At 37.4% G+C, this 12,321-nt stretch overlaps 1 protein-coding gene across 2 annotated transcripts; it reads left to right on the forward strand.

Annotated features, from left to right (window-relative positions):
* The first annotated feature begins 2,751 nt into the window (after positions 1-2,751).
* LOC149303439 (olfactory receptor 11L1-like) lies at positions 2,752-4,905 on the forward strand. Of its 2 annotated transcripts, XM_089479873.1 has the most exons (2): positions 2,752-2,780; positions 3,990-4,905. In XM_089479873.1, the coding sequence occupies exons 1-2, from the start codon at positions 2,752-2,754 to the stop codon at positions 4,903-4,905; spliced, it is 945 nt and encodes a 314-aa protein (XP_089335999.1). The 2 variants fall into 2 exon arrangements, with proteins under 2 accessions (XP_089335999.1, XP_089336000.1); XM_089479874.1 differs by lacking the exon at positions 2,752-2,780 and having other exon boundaries at positions 3,964-4,905.
* Positions 4,906-12,321: the final 7,416 nt, after the last annotated feature.

A 12,321-nucleotide genomic window follows, 5' to 3' on the forward strand; every position in this document is an offset into this window, starting at 1 on the left:
TATTTTATGCCCAGAAATACATCTCCTTCTCGGTTTGAAATTATTTCCATGCATTTTTTAAACAAACGTACCACTTATTTGAAATATATTTATTTTTTAAAATATAAAAAAAAAATCCACTACATTTATTTAGATGTATATGTGAAGATGTTCATCTATGTGAAAAATGTGGAAAAGAGGTCTTTTCCCCCCATGAAAATGTTTTTGAAAAAGAGTTAGAAGAAAAGATTAAAGTCTGCAGAAATTATCTGTACATCTTTGCTATTTACATACCTCAGCTATGGACTGCTGTGGACCTTATCAAGCTGATTATAGTTGGGGGGGGGGGGGACCCCAAGTATATTCCCTTTAAAAGCCCTATTATTTCCTTCTTCTGTATAGCAGTATATCACAGAGCCAGCAGAGTGTAGTGATTTGAGTGCTGGATTTAAGACTCCAGGAAACCAAGGCCCAAATCTCTACTCAGCCTTTGAGTCACACTCTCTCAGCCTCAGGGGAAGGCAATGACAGATGTTCCCTTTGAGCACATCTTGCCAGGAAAGCCTCATGATAGGTTCACCTTTGGGTCATAATAAATCAGAAACAACTTGAAGGGACATAACTAAAAACAACTAAATTGTCTGCACAGGAGTGGAGGTATGTTCCAGAAGATATGCAAACTGAAGAGTCTTAATGACAGTCTTCTTTCTAGAGTTTCCTAAGCAAAGAGACCCCCCCCCCCCATTTCAGCTGAGAAATCAAATATGCATGCATATTTTTTCCATCCCAAGATCTGCCCACCCTAAAGAAGGCTCCAAAGCAGCAGACCCTAACTGTAATATTTTCTGTGGTAACAATTGTGGGGCATTGACATAACAGAGAGATAGGGCCAGTGAGTATTCTCCTGCTTTCTACTCTCAAGATTGAATGCCCTTCTAGGACATATGTAGTTCTTTCACTTTACAGAACTATTCAAGTGGAGAGCCACTGCATTAGCTTTCTCCCAGAAATAAAGGCCTCCTTCATTCTATTTCTGAATAATCCACCCACCAAAATGATGTTAGAAAACTGGAAAATACTGTAGAAAATGGTATAAAATGTATGCACTGGAGAACAGAATGTGCATCATTTTCTAAAGCATGTGGATATGAAGCCTATCTCAAACCACTCCTTAGTCAGATAAAGATAATGATAATTGCATCCTGCATTTTAAATTATTTCTCCCTATTAATATTTTGCTGAGTGTTTTTTTTCTTCTTATATGCTTTGAGCTTAGTGTCTTCATTACTGTACAAAACCTGGGGACAAATTTTCCATGTAGCCAACTGGGAATTCTCCAGAAACCATACAAATTGTATCCCTGGGGTGTTTCCCAAGTCTTGAAAAGCCCTAGCAATTCTCTCTCTTTTGCTAGAAGCGCAACACCTTTCCCCGCAGAAGGCTAAGCAACCCTCACCTTGTTCTATCTATTCCTTTTGGATGCTCAGTCCAAATATATGATTTTTGATTAGTAAATTCATATCTATTTTTTTGAACTGAAGTGAAACAATTTAAATAATCAGGTGGCTATTCCAGCTTTCTCTTTAAAAGACAACTATAATAGTTTCATAGGTGAGTTATTTGGCTTGTTATTATGAACTGTCAAGTTGACTCTGACTTATAGTGACCATATCATAAGATTTTCTTGCCAAGGTCACCAAGTGGGGATTCAAACCTTTACTCTATCGGATAGACTTCAAGTTATGTTCATTCAGTAGCAGACACCTATGGCTTCTGTTTTCCATTAATTACAAATGGGTGGAATTTTGTCCAGATCACTGTGAATGGTTTATCCCTTTGTAGCCTTCCTATGGTCAGAATGGATCTCCACTCCTTACAGAACTTAGTGAAAAGTTATCATTAGGGCTAAAGGGGGAAAAATCTCATAATTAAATTGGAAGGAAATCTATCTTGCCATTGCAACTGGTATAGGATAAGCTTCCCTTTCTACATGCTAAAGTCAGGATACTGACACCTCTGGTTTAAAGGGGGAGGAATAGCTGTGTATTAAACATCATTGTGATTTGGTTTTGTACCTGTCTTTAATTCAGACAGATGATGTTTAAGTTATGCTAGCAGCTATGAAAGAATTCTAATACCTTCTCAATGAACATTTCTCTCTGTGAACTACCTTTTAAATCCATTCATTCTACTCAAACCCCAAAGAACATGGACCTCAAAGATGGAAAAATCTGTCTTCGGAGCCTACTTTTTTAAAAAAAGAGAAAAAGAAAAATACGTTTTGGGTGTTTAAGTCTGATTTTAGTATTCCTTGGACAGAAGTGTTGAATTATTTGTATGATTTCTTGATATTTTTCATTGTATTAATGGTTTTGTGGCAGCAAACAATCAAGGGCCAATACAACAATAAATTAATAAATAGGTCTACATGGCTCTACTTTTTTCAGGTAGGCAAACAGGATAATATGTGCTGTTCTGTCCTGCATGACTATTTTAGTTGTTGTTAAACCATTTCTGGAGTAATAACAAACTTCATCTTCTCCAGCCAGAATGGCAACATTTCTGAAAGAAGCTGCATTGGGAAGCTTTTTCTAAGATTTTGGCATAGATGGAATTAAACATTTGATCCATCTTATTTATTTTAAAACTATCATAATAATCGCATCTGAAATTAAATGCAAAATGCAACTTGGATGCACTCCTTCAAATATCAAAGCAGTTCTGAGTCACAATGTTTATATGTTTTTGGTAGGGCTTAATAGGATTAGCAACATGTCTGTGATTTTATTACATCATTCTCTGTCACTGTTTTTTTTTAAGTCTGTCGTCAGTAATATTCATTCTATAGAATAACTGCACCACAATCAAAATAACCATATCGGAATTATTGTTGTAGATACACAGGGTTAGAGGTTAGGGATAGAATAGGATTAAAGTATAGTAAGCATTTTTAATATGACATGAGCATTTAAGGAGATCAGTGAAAAAACTATAAAGTACCATCTCAACATACAAAGTATATTTCTCAATACAATTCATCATCAAATTCAGATATAAGACCTTTCTGGGATCCTTTAAAAACAAACAAACAGAATTACCATAATTTACCATTGGGGAGAAAAAGGCTTCTAACATAAAACAGCTCTTTGAGGAACTGGTGAAATGAAACCCCGCTGCAAATAGCTAGTAGAGAATGCAAAGAACTTCTTTTTATTTTGTTTTAAATAGGGGATGTCATGGGATATTCTTTAGTCATCGCTGTTTTAACATGTATTGCTTCCGAGGAGTTTTACCACCATCCTCTACTTGTGTTTACATAAACATAGTAATTTATAGTTATATGTCAAATATCTCCTGCTGCTCCCCAGATTAAACAGTGCTTCAGCCTATCATCATATTGAATTTTGTATGTCTTCTTGTATATTGTCTTTTGAAATGTCACCTCATTGTAACCTTGTTATCAATATAAATAACTTACAGGTAATTATATTTTTTAAAACTGGTTACTTCTAAGATCTGGAAGTAGTTTGATAACTTAATTGAAAATTAGTTTATCTGTGGGTAATATTTATGACAGCTAAATAGATCAACCAAGCCAAGCCCAGAGATCTTATACACCTGAATAGCAAATACTGGAGATAATTCATGGAGATATTGCTTGTCTTGCTTGAAAGCTGTCTAGCAACATTGGGTTGTTCTCTGGAAACAGAATGCAAAGATTAGACAAAACTTTGTTTAGATACAGTGTGGTTCTTCTTAGGTCCTTTTGCCACTCATTTAAAATGAGATGCAATGAGGAAATGCAAATAAACTGGATTTTGTACAAAATTCAAAGATGATATCCATATAAGTGTCATGAAATGCAGAATAATTTAATTTTCTACCATTGTAACTGCTATTATTCATCATTCACTCTCTTTCTTTCCAGAAAAGGTACTGAACAGTCTAATTTCTCATTCAGTTATATTTCCAGGAGACATCAAAACAGTGAGGCAAATGGCTAACTGCAGCATCATATCTGAATTCCAGTTTATGGGATTCCAGAGCCTTCGTGGGTGGAAGACTCCACTCTTCACTGTGTTCTTACTTATCTACATGTTAACCATCACAGGCAATGTGATCATCATTGCAGTGGTCAAGCTGGAGCCCTGCCTGCACTCTCCTATGTACTCTTTCCTCCAAAACCTCTCCTTCCTAGAGATCTGGTACACAACCACTATTGTGCCCAAGATGCTCAGCAGCCTCCTCATAGGAAACAAGGCTATCTCCTTCACTGGGTGCATGTCCCAGCTCTACTTCTTTGTCTTCTTTGGGGCAACAGAATGCTTTCTGCTGTCTGTGATGGCATATGATCGGTACTTGGCAATTTGTGACCCACTGCATTATACAGTAGCTATGAACACACAGTTTTGCACTCATTTGGCAATAGGGTCTTGGGTGAGTGGCCTCCTCACAGGATTGTTGCCATCTTTACTGATCTCCAAACTAAGTTTCTGTAGCTCCAATCAAATCAATCACTTCTTTTGTGATATCCCACCTTTGCTGAAGCTCTCTTGCTCTGACACTTCAGTCACTGAGATAATCATATTTGCACTCTCTGTATTAGTAATTTTCACTTGTTTTCTGCTTACCATGGTCTCTTACATGTTCATTATCTTCACTATTTTGAAAATCCCCTCTGCTTCTGGAAAGAAAAAAACATTTTCTACTTGTGGCTCACACTTGGCTGTGGTGATGATATATTATGGTACCATGATGTCTATGTATATCCAACCTAGTGCTAGCCTTTCTTCAGATCTCAATAAGGTAGTCTCTGTGTTTTACACTGTGGTAACACCACTTCTCAACCCTGTCATCTACAGTCTGAGAAATAATGATTTCAAGGAGGCTTTGCGGAAGTTGGTGAAAAGGAAATTTGCCTTATAGATAAAGGTATTCCCCACTGACAAGTTTGTAAAGTCACGTCCAACCGTAGGGGGTGGTACTCATCTCTGTTACTAAGCCGAAGAGTCAGCATTGTCAAGATTAAAAGAATTCAGTATTAAAGCCCCCTGCATTCTGATATTATAGGGTCCTGTACAAATGTAGCAAAACCAATACAACATCATTAAAACAATACATCTCGAAAAAGTACAAGGTAGAGAGAATGTGAAATTTGGATGTCTAATGAGCAGTGCTTCAGAACAGAATGATTTAGTATTTTTGTACTTCAAGCAAAGATTTTTATTTCTAAAATTTACACAACAAAAGGTATAGCACTATAGGGAGTCTATGGTTATAAAATGGACTATGGCAACATGGGGAATCTTCTGTCTTCGGTAGTTATCTTTCCAGGATTGAGATTGTGAATCTCATGGCCCTTTAGCTTGACCATGTTCATTAATGAATTGAGTAAAGAGGAACCATGTGTCCCAAAAGGTATCAGTGCCCTGCAAGGCTCTGGATGTATACAAGATTTTGACTTTAGTTTCTATACCTAATTTACTGTGCCTTGTGTGCATGTGTGTGAGCACAGATGTATTATAATGAATATGCCTTAATGCAATGTGGTCTCAGGACATTTAAACAATTTTCTTCTTTATTTCCATTGAGGTCTTTGAAGACAAAAGTTTCTCTAGGAAGCTAGAAAGCACAGATCTTGCTGAATACTTTACGAATGCAGTTGGTATTTTCCCTGGAAATAGCACATTGAGCACATAACACTGTTTCTAAAGGTTGTATGAAAAATAATATTCCTGGCACAGCTTTGTCATCTCCTCCGCCAAAGGATAGTGCATAGATCACATAGTGCAATTTCCTGGATAATACCAATGACATTTTGAAAGCAGTGCTTTCAAAATATTCAACAGGAGCAAAACTATTTAGTTTCTTTGAGTGGCTTTCAGTCTTAAGAAAGTTGAATAAAATAGAAAAGACAATGGGTATGCTTTTAAATTCCTTTTAATTCTATCTATGTTTTATATTTTACATCTTATATGTTCTAGGGCATGTCTACATGGGCCATTAACACACACACGCACTGACATTGTGGTCTGTCTTCACAATGCAAGTCCAAACTGTCACTTAGGCCCCATTCTCACTAGCCCATTTGCCCTGGATAGAACTGAGCAGATCCGGTTGCCCCCATACCAAATCTCCCCGGGTAGAAGTTCTGACTACCCTTTACTTTGATCAATGCAATTTGCCCCTCTGAAGTTCACATTTGCAGTACCACTTTAAAATGTAGTCTCCTTTGTTGTCAATCAAATTCACATCCACTTTCGTCAAAGGTGACATATCCTACAACCATTGGCCAACGGAATGAGTGCTTTCCCCCCTGATGGCAGTGTTCACATATCCTGTCCACTTGTCAAATTTAAAAACCAGTTTGTGTGTGTGTGTGTGTGTGTGTGTGTGTGTGTGTGTTTTGTGTGTATTTCGGTCATTACAGATTATGGCAACCCTAAAATGACCCCATCCTGGAGTTTTCTTGGCAAGAGTGGTTCTGAGGAGATTTGTCATTTCCTTTACCCTGAGGCTGAGAGAGTGTGACTCCCCCAAAGTCATAGGTTTCCACAGCCTTCCCTCTGAATGCCAGACTCTAGCTTCCTCTTCACTTTCAGCCCAGCATTTCCTCCTCTTTGGAACCTCTTCCCTTCCCTTTCCTTCAAGCCCAATGCTACCTCTGAAGCCCTTGCCTCCCTCCCATGCCAGCTTCTTCCCTTTCCTTCCAGCCCAAAGCACACACATAATCTGTCATAATAATAATAATAATAATAATAATAATAATAATAATAATACATGTCGCTTGCAGGAGAGGCCACCTCATACAATCTCTGCATCCTCTTTCTTTGCTTTCCCTCCGATTGCCACCCCAGAATGCCATCTCTCCTTACAAACACATATGTAGCAAAAGCATTCACACATTGTAGCAATTTGCCAAATTTAAAAGGGGACACAAGCATTCGCATATTCTGTCACACACACACACACACAATTTTTTTTATGCAAAGCAACTGGTGTGAGAAGGGAGGCATGTTCCGCCCTTTGCCCTCCCTCTGACCTAAATCCCTCCCCGATCATGACCAGGGCCAAGTTCACATTGTAAAAAGTAACAGTTGTCACATTTGCTTTACATCTGAGAAAGTTTATTCAAGTCAGAGAAAGCTCATGTCTTGCCAAAGGCAAGGAAGGTTTTTTTTTCTGGGATGCAGAAGCAATATAAAACAGTAGGTTATACATGAGAGTATGTCCAGGGGTAGCTCTGTTGGCCATATAGCAAATCCAATAACATAAAAAATCCCCCAGACAGTGATACCTTTATTGGCCAATCAAAATGCACAATATACACATTGAAAGCTTTTGAAGCTCCACTGGATTCTGCATTAGACAAGGTGTTACAAATCAGACAGGAGGGGAAAAAATGAAGATGTTAGTCATAGGCCTGATTTTGCTGTTTATGTTCAGGTGATATGGAGAATACAGGAGAATAAGTATAAACCATACCAAGCAAGAACCTCCATACTATGTCAAAGGTTTTGGCCTTTGTAATCATATTTTTCAAATTTGCATAAACTATAAACTTTGTTTCTGAAAAACTCATGATCACTGAAAGTAAGATGAGGGTTCTCTCACACTACAGTTATAGTAATTTCATACCACCAAAACCCATACTTTTTTTAGTTTTCTTTTCTTTTTTAGAACTTGGTAATGATTCATAAGTCATGTCTTCCTACAAGACACTTCCTCCATGCTCCATCCTTCTTTGTCAGAAGCAGGACAACTTCACGTTATGACCATGGAAATTAAACCTAGGTCTCATCCATACCCATTGAATCTTTGTATGTCCAGAGCAGTACCAAAGGAAACCATTTTTGCCATTGCATTGGAACTCAGATGTTGTAAACATGTTTTTATCATTTCATAGAAAGAATGGTTATGTTACGGAGTTTTATATCTACTCTATAATTATCACAATCACTGTTATTAGTTGTTCATTCTTGAGAAAGTAACAGCCAAAAAGTGCAGAATAAAGATGCAGGACATTAAATAATCATTAATTCAATGTTTTTGCTGCAGTTAAAGCATGCCACTCGGATGTGTCTGCTCATCCACAGCACAGTAGGACAATATCAAAAACTTGTTCACTACAGTTCTTATACAGATTGTGAATGTCCACAGTTATAATTTCCATCTCCTTCCTTAGAAAATCGATTGATATTCTTGGGTGAATTGCTCATTATACCATTCACTGGGGTTCGGATTTGTAATTCAGAATCACAACTGTAATGGAAGGACATAACCTTCACTTCAGCTGGTTCTTAATCCTGTTACTTTTTGTGCTGCTGTTCCCTTCTTTTGTTTCTAAAGATTTGAAAGGCAAATGTAGCACCATTAGAGAAGTCAAAGACAATTTATATAAGCCAGGAGAAGCCATAATTGGTGGAATATTCTCATTAATATACCCTCAGCCTTTTGGGGTAAATTTTAATGAACTTCCTAAAAGAAGTCGGGAAATATTTACGTAAGTCCACTCTTGGTTAATATGAACAATTGTATTTATTACAGAAGGGAGTGGATTATCACTGAAAGTCAACATACAAGTATGAGGTTAGAAACTGTTGTTGCTTCAGTCTGTGTCTTGATGTTTTGTTTTATAAAAAGCACAAATGTAGCTAAGAATATTTTGAATATCTCTTTCATTATATTTCTCACAATGCTGAATTCTTCCTAAATTATTTTTTTAAATAATTTATAAATAAGCAATTAAAACAGACAGAGTGGTTTCAGACACCAAAGGTCATGAGGATCAATGTGGTTTTAGCTGTCTCCTGAAAGCTCAGAACAGATAGAGCCAGCTTAACCTCCCATAGCAGGGAGATCCTCACTCCAGGTGCTATAGCAGAAAATTGTGTCCATATGTATACACCAATCTAGCTTCACAAGGTGCTGGACACACAACAGGGCCTCTGCTAAAGATCTCATTTTCCAGGCAGCTTTACATGGGAGAAGGCGATCTTTCAGATATCATGGACTCAAAGCTGTTTAGGACTTTCTACATCAAAATCAGTGAAGCTTGAATTGTGCTTGAAAACCAATTGAAAGCCACTGCAGTTCTTGTAAGACCAATATGATATAGTTACTAAAAGGTACACCTGAGACCAACTGCAGCCTCACACATCATAGTAATCTAATCAGGAGATAAATAAATTGTGAACCACACCAGCCAGTCTTCCCACCCTTAGCCATCACATACCTTCATGGCAGTGACCTACATGTTCTATGACTTATATTAGGGGGTTTTATAAGTTTATAAAAATGCTGAGTGAAGTATGCTCCAAATCTGTAAACAAGTGCTCCCCATATTGCCAAATCCAATTGTTAGCTGCAAAAATAATAGACCTCTTGAATTAAATAACTATAGGTAAGTCAGCACTTATGTAAACTCATTGCTTACATGGTCTGCTCTAGTTGAGACAAGCAGTTGAGTAACTTCTTTTTTTCCCTACTCAAACGAATAATTCTACAGCCACACCAAAACTTATGTATGTGCATGTTTCTTCACATATGTTGAACTAATTGTCAGTACCAGTGATAGAAGGTGTTGTGAGTCTTTGCAAATCTCATTGCAGTGCGGTGATTAAAAACTATCAACATGTCCTCTCCTTGATTTTTGCCATTGGTGAGATCAATAACAATTCCAAGCTCTTGCCAAACATAACACTGGGCTCCCACATCTATGACAACCTCTATGATGCAAGGATTACATATGAGATTATGCTGGATTTACTGTTCACAGAACAAAAAGACGTACCTAATTACAAAGATGATATGAATATAGATGTGCTTGCCATCATTGGGGGACTTAACATAGAAAATGCCAAACAGATGGCCACAGTTTTGAGTCATTTCAAGATCCCACAGGTATGCTTGTTTGTATGCATAACAATATTTACGATCTCCTTCTCCTCCTGTTTATTCTTCCCTGGACTACATTCATTTAAGTTGACTTTTCGGAAGCTATCTTATTCCAAATAAGAATAAGTGTCCATCCATGTCAGATATAGGCATGCTCCAGAGACCAAAAAAAAGTATAGCCCTCTTTCAGGTTTCCAGAGCTGTGGAGGAAAATGTTGTCCTTATTTGGGGAACCTGGAAGTGACAATGGATTGCCTGCAGACCCTTATTTAAATGGGTACTTTTAGATGGGCAGCCCTGAAAACAAAATGTTACAGCTCTGAAAATGTAATGTTTTTGAGGATTTTTTGCAGCCAAAAATGATGTTTTCCTCTTAAATTATTGGTAGGTGAGTCAGGGTAACAGACATGTCAGTACACCTCTGAAGTTAACACTGATCTTGTCCCATGGACACACAATTCTTTTTCCTGATCTACATTCTCTTTTCTGGTTGGCAGTGGCTCTGCTATAGAGGTCTTTTCCTACTTCTTTCTACTTAATATGTTTTTAACTGAAGATAGGAAACATCTGCTGCAAACAAAAGAATTTCCTCTTCTTTAGAGCTAAAGCCTTTACCTGAAAATGCAAAGACATGGTTTAAGTTTATGTACAAATCAAAGCTTTTCCTTTTTTCCTCATTATCCAAAATAAATATAACGGTTATTATAAGCTTGGTAAGACCAAAGATACAGTATGTGTCGACATAATGATCAGGGAGTTTATAATCTGTGGCCTGAAATTATTTAATTGTTAATACCTAAACTACCTGATCAGTATTTGATTGACATGTTTTTTATTGGAACAACTCTTGTATTATCTTTTTTGGGGGATGGGCATTCTTATCAGGGATTTTAAATAGTTGTTTGATATTACAGTCATTAGTACCTAAACACTCTAATAAATCTCAATACAATTTATTGGAAAAACTTTGACTGACAAATGATCCACTTAAAAGCTGAACTGTAGCCTAAAATTGTGCAAGCTGATGTACAATGTTTGATACAATGGAGATTTATTAGAAGGCCTGTTCCATCTACACATCTTATAGGATTATTTTCCCTATGAAAACTAGATATATGTGTTGTTTTCATATAAAATACAGAATATCGTGTAATGCTTCAATACAGTTTCCTTTGAAAAAACAATAGGTCTGCAAACTGAGTTTTGAAAAATCTGGACCCTTGCTATTTCTTTGATCTAAGAACTAATGCTTTCCCTAATAGCTCAACTATGGGGCATTTGAAACTACGCTAAGAGATTCAGCTAATCTGCCTTCTTTGTATCGGATGTCACCAAGGGAAACTATTCAACCCATAGGAATTGTGCATCTCCTTTTGCATTTTGGATGGACATGGATTGGCCTCATAGTTTCAAAAGATGGGGATGGAGAAAGCTTTGAGAAGATCCTGACGTCTATGCTATCCCAAAATAGCATTTGTGTTGCATACCTGTACAGGCTAGAAGGATCAGCATCCATTTGGGATTATGCTTACCTTGAAGAGATGTCAAAATTAAATTCAGAACTTCTGCTGATGAAAGTGAATGTGATGATTGTCAGTGGGGACTATAATTCTCTGAGTGGTTTAGCCATCCTTTTAGGAAAGGATGAATATGATGAAAATATCGATATTGGGAAGGTTTGGATCACAACAGCACGGTGGGATTTCACTCAACCAATCAGTTGGTTCATCTCACCTACCAAAACGTACAATGGCACATTTTCTTTCTCAGTCCACAGAGAACCCGTGCCAGGGTTTCTTGACTTTCTCAAGACATTGACACATGATAAGGCACTGATGCGTTTTCTCTGTTTTTTCTGGGGAACAGCGTTCAACTGTGAATTTAATGGGGAAAACTTTGCATTCTGTGAGCACAGTAGGGTGTGTAATGGAAAAGAGAGACTGGACAGTTTGCCTACATATACATTTGAGGCAGAAATGACTGGTGAGAGCTTCAGTATCTACAATGCAGTATATGCTGTAGCACATGTCTTGCATTCCCTTCAGGGTTTAAAGCAAAGAACAATTCTAAACAGAAGAAGATCTGAAAACATTAACACTCAACCTTGGCAGGTAATCTAATCAGTGCACTGATCTTGGTGGTCTGGCATCAGCCACAACGAATGAATCTGTAGAACTAACTGGAAGCTTTTGAGTATGGGTTTAATTTTTTTAAAAAAATCAGCAGTAATGCTGTCATTCTCTATTGTTCTGAGCAGCAAGTAGAGAGAAATCTAAGAATTCTCTGCCAACTAAGCATACAGCTGTATCCCTATAGTTGAGATGCATAGCGTTACTCTCCAGGAGATCCATGGAGGTTTGGTGGAAACCTGTCATTATATGTCCAGTTAAAGGAAAGTAGTTCAACTATTCTCTGCCGCACTCCTCTCCCCACCAGCAAGCAAAT

Source organism: Sceloporus occidentalis, unplaced genomic scaffold (assembly GCF_023333645.1).
Source record: "Sceloporus occidentalis isolate IW3139 unplaced genomic scaffold, rSceOcc1.0.p SCAF_14, whole genome shotgun sequence".
Taxonomy (NCBI): Eukaryota; Metazoa; Chordata; class Lepidosauria; order Squamata; family Phrynosomatidae; genus Sceloporus; species Sceloporus occidentalis.

Bases quoted from the DNA above. Each gene is read 5' to 3' on its own strand.
- LOC149303439 (XM_089479873.1), top strand. From the start codon at position 2,752: ATGTCTGTGATTTTATTACATCATTCTCT. The intron at 2,781-3,989 runs GTCACTGTTTTT...GGCTAACTGCAG, and splicing joins ATTTTATTACATCATTCTCT to CATCATATCTGAATTCCAGT.